Source organism: Aspergillus pseudoviridinutans (assembly GCF_018340605.1).
Source record: "Aspergillus pseudoviridinutans IFM 55266 DNA, scaffold_1, whole genome shotgun sequence".
NCBI classification, from domain to species: domain Eukaryota; kingdom Fungi; phylum Ascomycota; class Eurotiomycetes; order Eurotiales; family Aspergillaceae; genus Aspergillus; species Aspergillus pseudoviridinutans.
Window position 1 is genome coordinate 1,062,846 of NW_025091281.1, and position 17,359 is coordinate 1,080,204.

General features: G+C 54.0%; 5 protein-coding genes across 5 annotated transcripts; 3 read left to right on the forward strand and 2 right to left on the reverse strand.

The window, feature by feature from the left end:
* Positions 1-555: 555 nt before the first annotated feature.
* On the forward strand, positions 556-2,618 carry Asppvi_000399 (Leucine Rich Repeat domain protein; the record flags this gene model as incomplete). The annotated part of the gene is made up of 3 exons (XM_043296708.1): positions 556-760; positions 820-1,152; positions 1,210-2,618. The coding sequence occupies 3 exons, from the start codon at positions 556-558 to the stop codon at positions 2,616-2,618; spliced, it is 1,947 nt and encodes a 648-aa protein (XP_043152643.1).
* An 836-nt stretch (positions 2,619-3,454) lies between these two features.
* Positions 3,455-5,445, forward strand: Asppvi_000400 (TFIIH subunit TFB1 family protein; the record flags this gene model as incomplete). The annotated part of the gene is made up of 2 exons (XM_043296709.1): positions 3,455-3,596; positions 3,659-5,445. 2 exons carry the CDS (start codon positions 3,455-3,457, stop codon positions 5,443-5,445), a joined length of 1,929 nt encoding a protein of 642 aa, XP_043152644.1.
* Positions 5,446-5,702: 257 nt separating this feature from the next.
* Positions 5,703-6,675, forward strand: dscB (the record flags this gene model as incomplete). The annotated part of the gene is made up of 2 exons (XM_043296710.1): positions 5,703-5,969; positions 6,052-6,675. 2 exons carry the CDS (start codon positions 5,703-5,705, stop codon positions 6,673-6,675), a joined length of 891 nt encoding a protein of 296 aa, XP_043152645.1.
* Positions 6,676-9,643: 2,968 nt separating this feature from the next.
* Positions 9,644-13,016, reverse strand: kgd1 (alpha-ketoglutarate dehydrogenase KGD1; the record flags this gene model as incomplete). Its single annotated transcript, XM_043296711.1, has 4 exons — positions 9,644-10,182; positions 10,239-10,612; positions 10,673-12,717; positions 12,801-13,016. The coding sequence occupies 4 exons, from the start codon at positions 13,014-13,016 to the stop codon at positions 9,644-9,646; spliced, it is 3,174 nt and encodes a 1,057-aa protein (XP_043152646.1).
* A 1,067-nt stretch (positions 13,017-14,083) lies between these two features.
* On the reverse strand, positions 14,084-17,185 carry Asppvi_000403 (uncharacterized protein; the record flags this gene model as incomplete). Its single annotated transcript, XM_043296712.1, has 1 exon — positions 14,084-17,185. One exon carries the CDS (start codon positions 17,183-17,185, stop codon positions 14,084-14,086), a length of 3,102 nt encoding a protein of 1,033 aa, XP_043152647.1.
* Positions 17,186-17,359: the final 174 nt, after the last annotated feature.

Here is a 17,359-nt window from a genome sequence, read left to right on the forward strand (position 1 = left end):
ATAAACTTGGGTTTTGCCTTTGCTTTTCTGGTCTCCTGACAGCTCTGACTCTTCCCTCCCATTTCAACTCTCAACCATTCATCCGTCTTCCATCAATCTGCAAACTCTTCAGACTAGGTACTGTCCGCAAATAACCTTCTGCGCGAGTGACAGTCCGTCCTTTTCCTCCTACTGGTCACATTCCAACCAGGAATCGTGCATCCGTTCGGGAATCGCGGTGGTGTGCACGTCCGCTGCCATCGAACGGTCATAGTTCAATAGCGAATTTCTGTGACTAACAGCTTCCTCATTCTCCTCACCTTAACAAAGTCTCCGCCGCCCCTCTTTTCTCTCTGCTTCGGTAAGGAATTAAGAATCTGCTGGTAAATCTGGGGAAAAATGAGACTAATTAGCTAAGAGAAAAAAGGAAGGAGAAAAAAAAAGTCCGTTTGTTCGGCCTTCTTGTGTTCCCCTTTCCTTCCTACACATCCGTATCCCGTCCGACCCTTTTTTCTCCTCACCTAGCCGGCGGATTATATAGTTCAGAGGCCTCTTGCAGGCCCCTTCCAGTTCGTCATGTCTTCCGTCGCCGCCTCCTCTGCCATTCCTCTACAGAAGCCTACCTACTCTCGGTTTACTACGGGTCCGGCTGTTGACACTGGTCATCCTCAACTGTCGCGCACGTCCTCGTCTCACTCGTCCGCTTGTTCCTCACCCAACGGATCCAGATCCAGCAGTCGCCGTCGTCCGTCGTTTGGTTCGATCAAGGAGGACGTCGACGGTAAGCACTTGCACATGTATCAGCAAGGTCTCTAATGCTGATTGATCCTCTCCATACAGGCATTGCTCAATCATTCGTTGATACACACATCACTCAGTCTCCCACAGAGCAGACCAAACAGACATCGCCGTTAGCGATTGATATGCAACACACGCCTGATTTCTGTTGTCCTTGCGGTGGTTTCCTTGGCTGGAAGCAGATTCGACTCGGAGGAAAGAGTCTCAGCCGGAGCTATGGCGATCTTCGCGCGTTGGGGGCTATGCACACTCGGGGTTGGGCGTGGGAGAACAATGCGGTGGTGAATAATCCTCCCACCAAGACGGTGCAATCCAAGTCTCAGAAACCCCCTCCAGGCTCCTCGCGGCTAGAGAAACTGCCCCCGGAAGTTCTCGGTTAGTTTCCCGTCTGAATGTCGGATATCAGCTCGTCCACTGACAATGTCACTGCAGATCAAATCATTTCCAACCTGGCGTTGGACATCCCTCCTAATGGGTACACGCCACGGAATGTCGACCTGGTGTCGTGCCTCCTGACCTCGCGTACGTTGCACGCTGCCACACTCGGCGTGTTGTACAGAAACATGACCTTTCCGCATTCCATCATCTTCTCCAAGGCTCTCAACCACATGTCGCAGTATCCCGCGCTCGGGACGCTCGTGCGTCGTCTGGACTTTTCCCATTTCACCTCCGTAGGACTCGGACGCACCAAGCAGATGAATGCAGAGATCCAGAACCTCACCTCCACGACGTTGCTGAAATGTTTGGATCTTCTGCCAAACCTTAAGGAATGCCTGCTGCAGGAGCATGTGGAAGGTGATATTAGCGTGGAAATCGTGCGGAAGATATTCACCGGCCTGCCCAACCTGCATGGTGTTGACTTTTGCGGTTGCGCTACCCAGTCATTCTCGGCGGTTTTCCAAGAAGCCTTGACCACAGGACCCGGTCTGCCTCTGAGCCTACCGAATCTCAAGCGGGTGTCCCTACACGAGTGCAGCAGTCTGCCTCCATCTACCTTTGAGGTTCTTCTCCCTCGTCTGATCAATCTGACCCATCTCGATGTCACACACACACAGATCAGCGAGTCGGCGCTCTTCTCCATCCCGGAGACCGCACAGATTACTCATCTCAGCCTTTCGCGGTGCACTCGGTTGAAGGGTTCGAGAGTGGTCGAGTTTTTGACCACGCATCCCGCAGTGTGCAATTCGCTTGTGTACCTCAACCTCCTGACCGATCCCACTCGCTACCGGATTCTCGAGGAGGAGGATGTCTCTGCTCTTCTTCCTCGGTTGCCCAAAACCCTCCGCTCGCTGAACCTGGGAGGTGCCAAGATCACCTCTGCTCATGCACCTGCCCTGGTGCCTTTAACCAAGCATCTCGAGGAACTCGGCTTGAGCTCGGCGGATTTGACCTGCAAAGATCTCAATATGTTCTTCGCTCCGCCTCCAGTGTCGGACAATGCGGGCTCGACCGAGGCGAAGGAACCGTGGGTGCCATCGTCGTTGTGCTACCTGGATCTCAACAAAGTCGCGCAGTTGTCGATTGGCACCATCTTCAACACCAATACTTGCTTGCTCCTTTCGCAGCAGAGTTATCCTCTGCAAGTCATCGAATTCAGTGACAAGATCATTGCTCCCCTGAGGGAGAGAATCAAGAACAACCGTGCCTCCAGCGGCTGGACCGTCCGTGAGCTCGGCAGACGCGGCTGGTACGTACGTGACCCAGCATCTATGCCAAACCAAGTCCCCGACGACGGTTCTCGTCCCTGGAAAATGGGCGCCCGTTGGTGGGGGATGAGGAAGATCCCGGTTGTGGTAGGAGACGTTGGAGGCATCTATGGCCATTACATGTTCAAGAAATAAGTCCTGGTGATGAAGAGTGTTTTTTCCTGACTGTTGCTTACGACTTTTGATTGTTTAAATACCCTTGCTATGCTTCATTTTCTTTTGCTGTCCTTTGATGAAAAATGGGCGGACTCATTTATGATACCAAATTGCAAGCGTGAGCGACAAAAGTGCGGGAGGTCACTGGTTACTCTGTTTGATAATCTGCTTTGCTTCCCTTTGCCATGAATTCTCCAGCATCTTCTGTTCTGCATAGCGGGAGTGATTCTCATAGCGTTACGGTTGTGCTTCTGTGGGATGGTTGCTAGTCTCTTAAGGTTGTTGATCAATCCTCGCTCCATGGCATGTTTCCATTATAACCTTGAGGTCAATCCTAGCTGCATGTTATTCTCAGGGCAATTCTGGGTGTAAAGAGTTCCTGTTAGTCTCCTTTGACGTTTGGGAATTTCATGAAAATGGCGTCATTGCTCTGCTCTCTGTACATTTCGGTTTGATCTTATAGCTAAATCTCATCTCAGTTCAAAGCTAGCAAGAATGCTTAAATGCTGTCTGTAGCTCAGTTTCGTAGTCTCCTTCGTCTTGTTCCAACTTGGGCCGTGGATTTTTCTGGATCGGGTCTCTGACGTGCAGACCGGCAGATGTCACGTGATCCTTTACAGACTTCCACGAGAGCTGCGGAGCCCAATTTTACGCGACCTCGAAATCATCCCACTTTCAACCAACTGAATCTTCACAGAAGGCCGCTGACCTTCCTCTTCGCCGGCCTCGCCCTTGGAAGGACTTTTTTCTCCTCTCCCGATGGGCGCATCCCGATACGCCGCTCAGGACAGTGGAAGCTGTCGAGTTCCAGGACGATGGCACCTCCGAGCGGATCGGCGGCATACAAGAAGAAAGATGGCACCCTGACCATGTCTCAGGACAGCCAGTCCATCTCGTGGATTCCTGCAGCTGGCGGCGCTACCGGAATGATTACGATTCCAGTTTCCCAGATCACTAGTATGTGAGATGACCACTCGGTTGGTTTCTCTCTCTTTATATATGGTTATTGACCAAGGCAGATCTACAGCAAACCCCGGCTAGTAACCCCAAAGTGATGCTCAAGATCTTCGTTCTCCCTCCCAACACGCCGACTGATTCCCCGGATCAATACGTCTTCTCGTTCACGGCCGGAGCCAACGCCCGTCCGGAAGCGAACGCCATCAAAGATGCACTTAGCGCCGCCATCCAGGCCGCCAAAACCGCCGCGAGCGCGACCCCGACTCCGACACCGGGTCGGACAGGTACTCCGGCCGGCGGGGAAGGGATGTCAGCCGCCATGGCGATCGCGAGCGCAGTGTCCTCGGCCGGGCGGGCCTCAAAACCCTGGGATGACGACCAGCGGCTCAAGACGGACGTGGAGCTGCAGCAGTCACTGCTCAAGGCCGATGCGAACCTACAGCGCATGTTCATGGAATCGCTGCACACCAAACCAGAGACCCTGTCTGCCTCGCAATTCATGTCGCAGTTCTGGTCGACGCGGCTGCACCTGCTGCGGGCGCATGCGATCGAGCGGTCGCAGACCCGCGGCTCGTACAATGTGCTGTCGTCGCTGAAGCCGCGCGTCGAGGACAACGTGACCAAGCTCAATATCAGCAAGGAGCAGATTCAGCTCATTTTCAGCCAGCACCCGCTTGTGAAGAGGGTATATGACGAGAATGTGCCGAAGCTGAGCGAGCAGCAGTTCTGGTCGCGATTCTTTCAGAGTCGACTGTTCAAGAAACTGCGCGGCGAGCGCATCTCCGAGAACGATGCCACCGATGCCATTCTCGACAAATATCTGCGCGAGGACGAGCAGGCGAATCTCGAGCGGGAGGCGCACGTACCGCACTTTTTGAATCTGGCGGGAAACGAGGTCAATAACAGCCAGAGGCGCGGGAATCGGCCGGATCTGGACATGCGGCCGTCTGGGGTGGACAAGGTGCCCATCATTCGGACGCTCAATACGCTGAGCGAGAAGATTATGGCGAATGTGGCGCCGGTGGATCGCGACCCGTCGGCGCCCGTCGGTATTGACGAGGAGACGTACAATGAACTGCAGTTGCGAGACTTGCGCGGGGACGAAGAACAGAACCGGATCCTATTGAATATCCGGGATCAGAGTCGGTTTTTCTCGCAGGCCAAAGTCTCCGAAGATGAGCAGAGCCGGCTGTTTGCCAAGCAGGATCCCGACCAGATCATCCGTGACCTGCGCGGCCAGATCGACCGGGACCTGCCGACCGATGGGACAGCGCCACTGGGGAAGCTTGTGGAACCGGAGGAACTCGAAGATGAGGACGAGCAGAAACATGATCAGCGGGTCGGATCGCAGGCCAACTTGCAGCGCGCATCGAAGCAGATCCTTGACGCCATCCGTGACCGGCGCAACCAGACGGAGGCGTCATCCACCGGGGGGACGTACGGATTGTCGACCAATCTCTATGACAGGCTAACCCTGACCCATGCGACGAGCACGGAGTTCCTCCATCAATTCTGGCAGGCTTTTCTGTCCGGAAATCCGGACCGTGCGGCCGAGGTAGCATCGCTTGTGGAATCGCTGAACCGGGCGATGGAACGCATCCAGTCTGTCGCAAACGACGCCGAGGCGGAACGCCAGGTGGAAGTAAACCGACTCAAGCAGCATGCACGCGAGGTACTAGAGGCTACGGGTAGGAAGATCCGCCTCAATCTTGCGGGAGTTACAGGTGGAGAGAAGGCCGTCAAGCAGTTGCTGGGTCCCACGATCCGGGCATTGGAGACTGCTTTGGCCAAGTACAATACGGCATACACTGAAGAAATGCAGCGATTGCAATCGCTGGAAAATAGATAATGTATATGATCTTTTATCTTCATCCAGTATAGCGTGACTGTAGACGAGTACGGTATATGTAGTTCAGTTGATCGGCATGCCGACTGACTCGGCTTTCGGCCCGTAGTTGGCGCGACGTGTCCAACCGTCATCATCTCCCCTCACGATCATCATCAACACCACCCAACACCAGCAGAGCACACTCCGCACCCTCAGACCACACGGTCTGCTCCCTTGCAATAAAGGACAAAAGTGAAAATAGAAAAACACCAAACAAAATGCTAACCTCCGGCCTAACCAACGCCCCAATCACCAAACTCCTCCTCATCTACACCATCGCCTCCTCCATCGCCCTCTCCATCCTCGACATCAAACACCTCGCCAGCATCCGCGTCTCCCCGCATCTCTGGCCCTACGCCCAATTCTGGCGCCTCGCAACATGGCAACTCGCCGGCTTCGCCAATTCCACCGAGGCCCTCTTCGCCGCAATGCTCGCCTACCATCTCCGCGTGGTCGAGCGCGCATGGGGGAAGCGCAAGTTCGCTGTACGCCTTTCCTCTAGCCACCCCCTCCCCCCTCCTTTTGTTTCTAGTGATACTGATGCTGATACTGATGCTGATGAGACAGACATTCATCTTCTCCACGCTACCATATACCTCTCTCCTCCCACCGCTGCTCCTTATCCTCCTCCGCCCGCTCACCCTCTACAAACTGAACTATCTCCCCTGCGGACCGACGGCCACGCTCTTCGCCCTGCTGGCGCAGTATCATGCTGGGATCCCGCATACGTTTCGGTATAGGATAAGCACGTCTACGTCTACGACTACGGCCTCGAATACAGATGATAGAGGAGAAGGACGTCAGCAAGGGAAATACCTCACGCTCCATCTCTCTGACAAGTCAACTACGTACCTGGTTGCGGCGCAGCTGGCTCTGTCGCAGTTTCCTGGGATGATTCTCCCCGCGGCGGTGGGGTGGTTTGTTGGGCTTGCGTGGCGGGCGGAGGCGTTGCCGTTGCCTGCGGCTGGGTGGAGGGTTCCGGCTTGGGTGGTTGGGGAGAAGGAGGTGGGGAGACGGGGAGGACAGGGGGGAGAAGCGGGAGAGCGGTATGAGGATTTGAGGAGGAGGTTGGAGGGTGAGGCTGTGGCTGCTGCGGCGGCGAGTGGGAACGCCGGGCTGGGGAGTGAGGCATCTGGGCAGAGACAGCGAAGGCGGGAGGGAGGGTTTATGGATAGATTGAGGGCGCTGTAATTCTTACGCTGGAGAGAACACTGGATCCTATGAAGACAATGACCTTTTCAAAGATCCGCCGTAGAAAATCAAGTCATTACGCTATGTCCATAACGTGCCCTACTCCTACGCCAAATCAAGAGACCATTCCAATCAACAAAACTGTACCTGAGCATAGTCGACCCTCATACTGCGACTGGTTACCGCCCGTTTCGACTTCTCCGCATATTCTCTTTGCATTCATTGCAGTACCATTTGACTGTATCCGATCAGCAAGTTACAATCAATCTGGGCAATGGTGAACTTACCATTCTTCCCTGGCGGTTTGGTCAACCCAACACACGACAGATGGAACCATTCCCGCGGGCACGCATCGTTGTCACAAGCAACCATCTCACCGAAGCTGATCTCGTTGCAGTAACAGTACCGCGGTTCGCCATCTTCGTCCTCGTCGTCCCCTTCATGCAGCGAGTCTTCCTCCTCGGACACCGCTCGCTGCTGGGTTACCGCCACACTGCCATTCTTCTTATGTGATCGTTTCGCAGGCGCGGGTTCCGTGTTGCGAGTAGGTCGAGTGCGCTGGGAGTTGGGTTCTGAGAACGTCGAGAGCACAGGCGTGGACGTCTTCGACGACCGGCCCTTCGGAGCTGCGTTCGAAACTTGAGGTACTGGCGTTTCCCGAGGTTCGACCGACTCCGTAGGGCGAATTTCTGTATCCTCGCGTTTCATGCTGACGGGTCCCACAGCCTTAGCTGCAGCTGCGGCGGGGTTCTCTTCCTCGGCTTGGCGTTGCAACTCTGAATTAAGTGCAGCTGCAACCATGTCCGCTTTGGGAGTTTCTTTGGGCAATGTCTTGGGCTCGGCGACTTTGCCTGAATCGAAAACAAGGTTAGTCAAAAGAAAGACCAAAGATACAGGTGACATACTATTGCTTGCTAGGCGATTGGACGCCGAGGAGGATGGCCGCTGGCGACCATTTGTCGACTGTCCAGAGCTCTGCTGGGCACGAGAAGACTGGGGCCGAGCGACTGCTCCAGGTCCGGGACTGGCTGCGCTACGCACGGTATTCGATACCCCCGCCAGAGGAGCAGGTGCCAGAACAGGCGAGTTTGCCGCAGAGGTTCCAGTGTTATTTCTACCAATTTGGTTAGCAAAGGCACGAGGTTAGAATTGCATATACCAAAAAATGGCTCACCTCTTGCGAGCGGCTGCATTCGTGTTGGGAGCACGAGATCTCTTCTTGGTGGCATCTGAAGCTGTCGCGTCCTTCGATGCTCCACGGCCCGAAACATTCCCAACACCGCTGGCGGATCTTTCCATCGCTGCGCCAGTATCGGCCGCTGGAGGTCGTTCAACCTTGCGGCGTTTCGTCGCACCCGGGGCCCCCGCGGCACCCGAAATTTGTGTACCATGCCCGATTGCAGACAGGTCCCCAGTAGCCGCACCTGCGCCGCTACGAGGCTTGCTAACCTGCCCCTTCCGCGAACCAGAGGCACGAGCATCGTCAAAGTCTGAATCGGCATGCGTGCGCCGCTGTTTGCGAGCGGCATCCCGCCTCGCATCGCTACGGGATCCAGCTTCGGTCTCGAGCGCATGGTTCAGGTCTTGTTTGTTAGATGTGACTTCCCGGCGCGGACGCTCATTCGTAGTAGTTTTCGCGGCGTTCCTGTTCGAGTAGGCCCAATGTGTAAGACTGCCCAGGCGCGCCTCCTCACTGATCTCCCCTGCAATGAATGGAAATACGCCGTCGATGCGCAGAAGCTGCCGGTCTAGTTCGTCGTTGGCATTGGAAATGACATGGTTCTTTTCGTCCGCGGTCATCATCAGATCCACTAGGGTACGCCGCACGCGATCGAAGAGAAGACGACGGTTTTTGCTGTCTTGCGATTCAGGAGGTTGCGAGGGATCCTATCATAAAGCAAACAGGTTAGCCAAGCACGTTAATTGTTGTAGATATCACCACCTACCGCTGGCACAATATCATCCCGAACTACCCCATCAACAATAGGCGCTGGATTCAACRGAGAGGGAACAGGTTGCGACTCCGAAGAAACCTTCAACAACTGGAGAAGGTTATCCTCAACCGCCCAAGCCTTCGCATCCACTTCCTTCAGCAACGAATTGTGACGGCGAAATTCTCGCGGCAGAGCGGTAATGGCGTCGGTGAAATGAGTGAGGGCAGGATAGAATCCGTGAGGCGCAGGAGGCGTAGGGGGCGCTTCAATCATTGAGCCGTGACCGTAGGCAAATGACGACCGTCCCAGCGTCTTGGACGTTCTGGATGGATTCGTACGTGTCTGGCGCGCTGACTGGCGAGCATTTTGACCCTGAGCGTTGACGGCCGACGAAGAAACGACGGATGCCATGGTTGAGGAGGAAGTTCAAACGCAGCAGATCAGAAACCGCTCAATCAGGTGAGAAAAAAATAGTACAAACAAAGGTTTGGGATACTTCTTGAACCCAACAACATGGACGAAGGTGTTGATGAGACCGTCTGTCAGATAATGGGGCGAGAGGAGACGGGAGTTCTGCAGTGCGGAGAAGCAAGACTTTCCCCTTTCGGCCCGCATCAGGTGATTGGTGCCTTGTATTTCAGGCATAATAAACTGCTTGCTTAATTTACCCAATTGGTTACATTGACGTCATCAGCGTTATGCATCAATTCAGAAACAGAAGAACCTCTCTAGGACAGGACATGTTCACGAACAAGAAAATACTGCATATCTAGTAAATCAGGCCTTCTTAGTTTACAAACACATGCTCCGGCATGTTCTAGGAATAGACAAGTCAATGCCAACCCGTAACAGGGGTGCCCGGAACATTCAAAATGAGATATCAAAGACAAGACAGCATGACTTAGGATAAAAGCCGCAGTAGATGCTGACAACAGAATGAATTCATACAAAGGAGACAGAAATGAATAGACGCTAGCTCCTACAAATCAAAGCACCTAAGATGATAATCCAACAGTGGCTACAGACGTCCCCGATCACTCGCCCTTCAGACGATCCTGGTGGACAGTGAATGCTTCCTCAAGGAAGTCCTGTTCCTCCTTGGCGTGGACGGACTTGAGACCAGTCGCGACGGAGGCGCTTGGGGCCCGACCAGCGTAGAGGACGTGGCGACGGTTGTGGTGCTGAGTCTCATTAAGCAGGGTCTCAATGCGAGGTTGAGTGTAGCTCCAAGCACCGGCGTTCAGGGGTTCTTCCTGAGCCCAGACAATGTCCTTGGCATTGGGGTAGCTGTCCAGGTTCTCCTTCAGCTGAGCCCAGGGGAAGGGGTGCAGCTGCTCAACACGGGTGATGGCAGTGTTGCGGATACCATTGGCCTCGCGGTGCTTGACCAAGGTGGCATAGACCTGGCCACTGCACAGAATGACGCGCTCGATCTTCTCGGGTTCGTCAATGGCGGTACCGTGGGCCGGGTCAGGGATGATCCACCGGAAGTGTGAGTCACCAGTGAATTCCTCAATATCGGAGCGAGCAACAGGATGACGGAGGAGGGACTTGGAGAAGAAGATCACGAGGGCTAGAGCAAGCGAGTTAATGAGAAGTCATTCATAGAGGGAGAGAATCAAAACTTACGCTTGCGGAACTGGCGGTGGATTTGGCGACGCAAGATGTGGAAAAGGTTGGCAGGAGAGGTCATGTAGGCAATCTGCATATTGCAGTCCTGGTGCTGACGGTCCAGCTTGTCCTGAGTGGGGAACTGGCGAGGTTCCTCGTTGCAAAGCTGCAACCAACGCTCCATTCTACCCGAAGAGTGTTCAGGACCCTGGCCATCATAACCGTGAGGGAGGGAGACAACGAGGCCGGAGCGCTGCAGCCACTTGGACTCTCCAGAAGCAATAAACTGGTCGATAATGCACTGAGCGTTATTGGCGAAGTCACCGAACTGGGCCTCCCACATGACCAGGGCGTTAGGCGAAGTTAAAGAGTAGCCGTATTCGAAACCAAGGCTTAAGAGAAACATTAGCTTGAGCGAGCAAAGGTAAATCGGTCACTGGAAGTCAACTTACGCTCCGAATTCGCTGAGAGAAGAGTTGGAGATGACGAAGCTGCCCTGGTCCTCACCAATGTGCTTCAAGGGGGTGTAGGTAGCCTCGTTCTCCTGATCGTGCAGGACGGCGTGACGCTGGGAGAAAGTACCACGCTCAACGTCCTGACCGGAGACACGGACATGGTACCCCTCCTTGACCAGAGAACCAAATGCAAGGGCCTCCGCGGTGGCCCAGTCAATGTTCTTACCCTCATCGACGGCCTTCTTGCGGTTGGCCAAAATACGCTTCAGGTTGCGGTGAACGGTGAAGCCCTCAGGGGCGCCGCTGATCTTGTCGGCAATGTGGCTCAACAAAGAAGTATCAACAGCGGTAGGTAGATGAGGCAGAACCTCGGTGGCCAGCTCCTTCGGGGTCTTGAAGCCGTTCCAGGCAGAGGTCAACCATTCCTTGCCGGTGGGCTGGTAATCCTTGCTGCGGTCGAAGCTGTCGTTGAGCATGCCCCAAACCCACTTCTTGTGTTCGTCAATGTCCTCCTTGGTGAAGGTGCCCTCGGCAATCAGCTTCTCGACATACTTGTCAAGCTGGGCCTTCTGCTCGGCGATGCGCTTGTACATCAAGGGCTGAGTGAAAGAGGGCTGATCAGTTTCGTTGTGGCCCTGCTTACGGTAGCAGACAATGTCAATGACAACATCACGCTTGAACTCGGCACGCCAGTCGGCAGCAACCTGGCAAACGTAGTTCACGGCCTCAACATCATCAGCGTTGACGTGGAACACGGGGGCGTCAATGGACTTGGCGATATCCGAGCAGTAAGGGGTAGAACGCGAGTAACGGGGGTCGGTAGTGAAACCAATCTGGTTGTTCACGATGATGTGGATGGTACCACCGGTCGAGTAGGCGGGAAGAGAGTGGAAGCCCATGGTCTCGTAGACGACACCCTGACCGGCGAAGGCAGCATCACCGTGTAGAAGAACACCCATGGCGCTGTTGAAGTCCTTCTCGTCATTGTTGTAGTGCTGGATAGAGCGAGTCTTGCCAAGAACAACGGGGTCCTCGGCTTCGAGATGGGAGGGGTTGGCGACCAGAGAGAGCTGCACACGCTTACCAGAGGGCGTGGGACGTTCGAAGTTCATACCCAAGTGATACTTGACATCACCCGAACCTTCATCCGAGGGCTCGGCAGAGCCGGAGAATTCACTGAAGATGGACTCGTTGGGCTTACGAACGACGTTGGACAGCACATTGAGACGACCACGGTGAGGCATACCAATGACAATGTCCTTGATGCCATGCTCGACGCTGCGGTCAATCAACGCCTTCATACCGGGCACTAGCGTCTCGCAACCCTCCAGACCGAAACGCTTGTCATTGGGGAACTTGGTGGCCAGGAAGGCCTCGAAGCTGTGACTCCAGATCAGACGGTCAAGGATACGGCGCTTGTCGTCAACCGAGTACTTGTAGGGCTCGGGAATTTCAAAGCGATCACGGATCCAGTCGCAGGGCTTGCGGTCAGGAATGTGAATGTACTCCACACCGTAAGAACCACAGTAGATCCTTTCGCAGGTGGCGATGATCTCACGCAGAGTCATCTTCTTGCGGCTATCAGTAGCGAAGCGAGGCAGGATACCGGGGCCGAGGGTGAACTCCTGGTCGAGATCGCGCTCAGTGAATCCATAGTGGTCAAGTTCAAGCTCCTTGGGCTTGTTGTAGCCGAATGCCTCAGCTTCGCCGCGGATACCAAGGGGATCGATCTTGGCCTTGTGGTGACCACGAGCCTGGTATGCACGAACCAAAAGCTGGACCTTGAGATGATTTGTCAGGTCAGTGCCAGCGGCGAGGCCCAATCCCTCGCCAGGCATAGTCTGCGGAACACCACCGGTGGGGGTAGGCACAAGAGTCGGAGGAGGCTGGAAAGCTTGGGCGATGGGCATGTTGCCTCCTTCCATGTTCTTGAAATATGTCTGCCATGAGATATGCACGCTAGAGGGATCCTGCTTCCAAGCCAGGTACATCTCGTCGATGTAGTTGGCTGTGTTTCCGGAAAGGAAGTTGTCATTGGGGTCCTAGAGACAGCGGATTCGCGCGTTCAAGTCAGTCATGCCTTCAGGATAGCTAAAATAGTGGACTAGGGGCGCGCTAGGCTTACCACTCCCACATCGGTAGCAGCAGCATAGTGTCTCCTGCCATTGGACAAACGGTCAACAATGGCGAGAGGTCTTCTCGCGGTCAAGCCAAGTTTTGAGCTACGGCTGGAAGTAGCTCTGGCAGTGGAAGCAAGGGAGATGGACCGCCTGCAGGCCGAGCAGGCGGGGCCACGCAGCAGACCGCTGCCGGTGGCCTTGACGGCTGTGGTACGAAGCATTGCGGGATTTTTCCGTCGCCGATGAAGGTCTTATGAAGTTGATGCGACAAGCAGAATGCAGCTCTTTGTGGTAATGCTCAACGACACTGGAGAGCAAGGATCAATCAGGTATAGTATAGAGACCTGTTTCGTAAATTGTCAATATAACTGTGCAACGCCCCCAGGAGCTGATGTAGATTTAACGGATGAAGGGAAGACACACGGTAGTCACTAAAAAATTAGAAAACAGGTGTCGACTAAGATTGCCGTAGCACCTGCACAAAAACAGAACTCATCAGAGAGCAAACACTCTCTTTAGACAATCAAAGCTTTTTCTTTTTTTTTTCCTTGCGAAAAAAAGAAGAGAGGGGAGAGATATCCGGGGTAGAGATGACAAGTAATTTCAAGTGACGATGGAACTGGGAGAAGAGGTTTGCCGAGTGTCTACGGTTATGACGGCCAGCGCGGATGTGGCTGATCAGTTCCTGCTGTCCTCCTGACAACAGCCACAGCTTACTCAGCACACCGCCGGGCAGCCGGCCCGCTGGAGAGCGGCAAGTACGGCCGGTCGCGAATCACGATAGAGCATTACGCACCGCCACAGGCCGGGTATGAACATTTCCCGCTCCGGGTCTTTGCGGATGGAGTCGCAGGCCAATCATCGCCATGGATTAATTTACTCATAGTAATCCTAGACAGCACAGAAAATCCATACTATGACTTCATCTGTATGCACGAGCTACCATCGAGAAGATTCGATCACTCATTGCCAATTAGCTTTTAAGGCGCATCATAATCTATCTACACGGCAGTAGATTCTGAGGGGTGCATCGAATTATGTATACAGTAGATGGTCAGTTACCCCATTGGGAGGAAGAAACTAAGTAACTATAGGTTGTTAGGCTAGGTAAGACCTGGAGCGAGGAAACGTCATAAAGCAAGTATAGACACTCGGTCATCATGAATCCATTTAAACCAAGAAAGATGCAATATTGGGGGTATAAATCATGTATATGTACTCGCCACACTTCTCCTCCGTATCGTGATATCTTTAGCTCGGCGGGCTCGTTGCGGTGGGATGGACTGCATCATCTGGCGACAGCTTCTTTAGGATACGTTTGCGAGTCCGCTTCTCCAAATACCGGCTGGTCCATCCGTTGGGCGACATCTCCATTTGTTGGTCTTATGATCGGCGATTCAGCCGCGCTTGGTCCTCCAAAGAGGTAATCCGGAGGAACCGTATATACAGTCGGGCTCACATCAGAAAAGGCCGTGAAGCTCGCGCGATTCGACGATGAGTGATGGTGGGGTGGTGGGCTTCCGCTGCTGCTACGAAGACTTCCATTACTGCCACCCCAGGCACCGCGTCGCAGTTTCAACAGGGCGCTCAAGGACATCTCGTCGTCCATGGTACCCATGTCAACAAGTTGCGCCAGTCCTGGACCAGAGAGGGCGGGATTGGAGTGAGCCGTCCCGTGCGCTGTCAATGAAATGACCGAGTTCCGCGTGCTCCATTCACTTCGTTCAGTGATAGGAGTCAAACTGGGTTCTCTGAATTTGCCTCGGCTGCTGTGGTTACGCGAAATGCCTTCGATGCCACGCGGACCAAAGTATCCCCCATTGGTAAGTTCTGAGCTGTACGCCCCATGAGCCTGGGCGTAAAATCCAAATTCTTGCCCATAGAAGCCTTCGTCGTCGTTTTCCAGTGCCTCCGCATTGGCAGCAGCGATGATAGGATCATCGTAAAAGGCATCGTCGTCGTMGTAGTTGAAATCGTCAAAAACCTCTTCAAAGCCCATTGCATCCATAGCTTGGCTCAGATGGCTATCGTCAGATACGAGCCCTGAGTAGGAGTCCATAGTCTGGTTCGTTCTGGCAACGCTGTCCTGGCCTAGGGAACTCTCGCTCGCGCTTGTGGTGCGCTTGAATCTGTCCATGTTGGCTGTCTCATTGGCAGCCTTCTCCAGCGCGTTGTGCAAGACCTCAAGGTTATGTTCGGATAAGACCCCACCATGCGATTTTGTTGTTGTTGTTAGGTTATGGGTCATTTCAGCGTCAAGTTTACCATATCTGGAGACTGTTCGGTCTCGGAAATCACTAGCAACGCTCGGTGTGTGCTTAAGACCATCTTTCTGATCCAGCTCGGGGCTCTGGCTGTGGGATCCAGGTGCTTCACTCGATCTAGACTTGTCTTCCGTCTGGTCCGTCGTGGCTGGATCAACCGGCACAGCATGTACAGCTGTCGTCTTGTGAGCATACAAATGACTGGATTCGTCATCGAAAATCGATTCGTCAAACGTCTCGCCGCCTATATCAGCAGCCAGGTCGCCAAACTCCCCGTCGTCAAAGTATAAGTCGTCGTCCTCTTCGGTTAGCTGTGATGTAGAAGAATGAGTTCCCGTCGGCATTGAGCATCCTACCCCTGCAGATTCTGAAAGGGTTGTCGTCGGGGGAAACGAAGGGACATTGTCTTCGGTGACAGAAAGCTCTGATAACTGAGGAGCGCCGCCTTGATCCGATTGCAGATTTAAATCGACTGCCGGACCAAGACCCGGGGCGCTGATCGGGCTCGCGACGACTGGTGAAAGGCCAGGCGCATACCATGAGGTAGTCAATGCAGCCCCGGGGCCGGAGAATCCACTGAACTCATCTTCTTCAGCGTCGGTGTTGACTCCAGGGATCTTCTCTTCCAAGCCGTCAAAGTCATCCAAAAGGTCGTTGTCATAATCGTCTTCGACGTCACTGTATTCCCTATCTTCGAGCTGAACCTTGGCCCTGCGAGCCGCCTCTTTCTCCTTGTGCTTCTCTTCCAGAAGCCTCTCCTGTGCTGACGATTCGACTCCGTTCATGTCAAAGCTGAATCGGGATGCATTGCTTTTGAAGTGTTTCGGTAGGCCAGAAGGTTGATGGGGTATTATTTCAATTGTATCTGAATCTTGCTGAACCGCTGGTTGTTCTTTGCTTGGCGGTCCTGCTCGGGACTCGGACTGGTGAGGGATGGATTCCTCAGGGTGCTCCTCATGATCAGGTAGCCGCGACGGGAGTCGCCTTGCAAATACAGGGACCGATCGATCATTGCTCTGAAGAGACGGGTTTGTGAGAAGAGATGACTGTAAATAAGCTTTGTTGTCAACCTGCAGCACATTCTGATCGTCCTCGAAGTGCTCCTTGAAAACTGGGGAGTATTCACTGTGTTTCCTCCAGTGCTCGCTTGATTGAATTACTGCATCCCTCCCGTGCGGATGAGACACATTCTCAGTCTGCGGAGTATTGTAGGGATTATACTGATTTGCAGCATCTTGTAAGAGCACTGGGGCTGTGGACAAATTCCGGCGCGGACGAGGGGCAGAGAAGTCGTGCACGATGTTCCCACGTATCCTAGGATCATAATCATCGGGTATCGCAGGGACCACGTTTCGAGCACCGATGCTGATGTCCTCCGCTCGGAGGCCGGCCAACTGTGAAGAGCGCCGCCGGGCTAGCAGAGACATCGGGTTGAGGAGGTGAAGCATTGCCTTCCCAGATTTATGCGATGTATGTTCCGCAGACGAGTCCCGATCCGTTTGACGACGGTAACTCAAGCCTTCCGACCTGTGGTCCTTGTGCATTGTATTCGATTTGTCAACGGTAGATGTCAACACGGGCGTTGAAGATCGCTTAATATTGGCGTCAAAGGATTGATTCTGAGAATTCAGCAGTCCTTTGCCGAAGGATAGCCGAAAAGGCGAGTTCGGCTTCGAGGAATCACTATCGCCATAATCGGGACGGGAAGCCGTAAAGGACACTTGCGATGAGTTTGGCTGAGCAATCAGGTCCAAGTTCTTCTCGCGGACTTCCGAACTGGACTGAGGCCGCGCTTGCGTGTCCGAAGTAGAGGACGGTACTGCCAGGTTGGTCGCAGCAGATGACGGCGCATCTGTCGAGACTGTAGAACCAACACCATGTCCCTTATCAGTATCGCCATCTGCAGGCGAGTATTCGCTCGAAGTAAGGGGAGTCAGCGCATCGGGGCACGGAGATGATTCCTCGATCGTCGTCGCAAGAATCGGCGTGTGTTGAATAACCGGGAGCTGAGGAGGGTTGCCGTTGCTTTTGCCTCTTGAAGAGGCCTGTCCGGATGATGAGATGGGAGGTGCACTCGAGCGACGATGTTCACGACGCCAGTAGGAGAAGACTGTGGATGGTGGCATGATTACCAGCGCCCCAGCACGCAGTGCTTCCTTATGAGTGGTCGCTCCGTTCAGGACTCATAGAAATCATCCATTCTGCCTTCAGATTTGTCGTTCGCGTCCTGTTGAGCTTTGCAAATTGATAAAATCAATATATAGAGCTGTGGGGCTCGTCTCAGCCGTGCACGGAGGTCG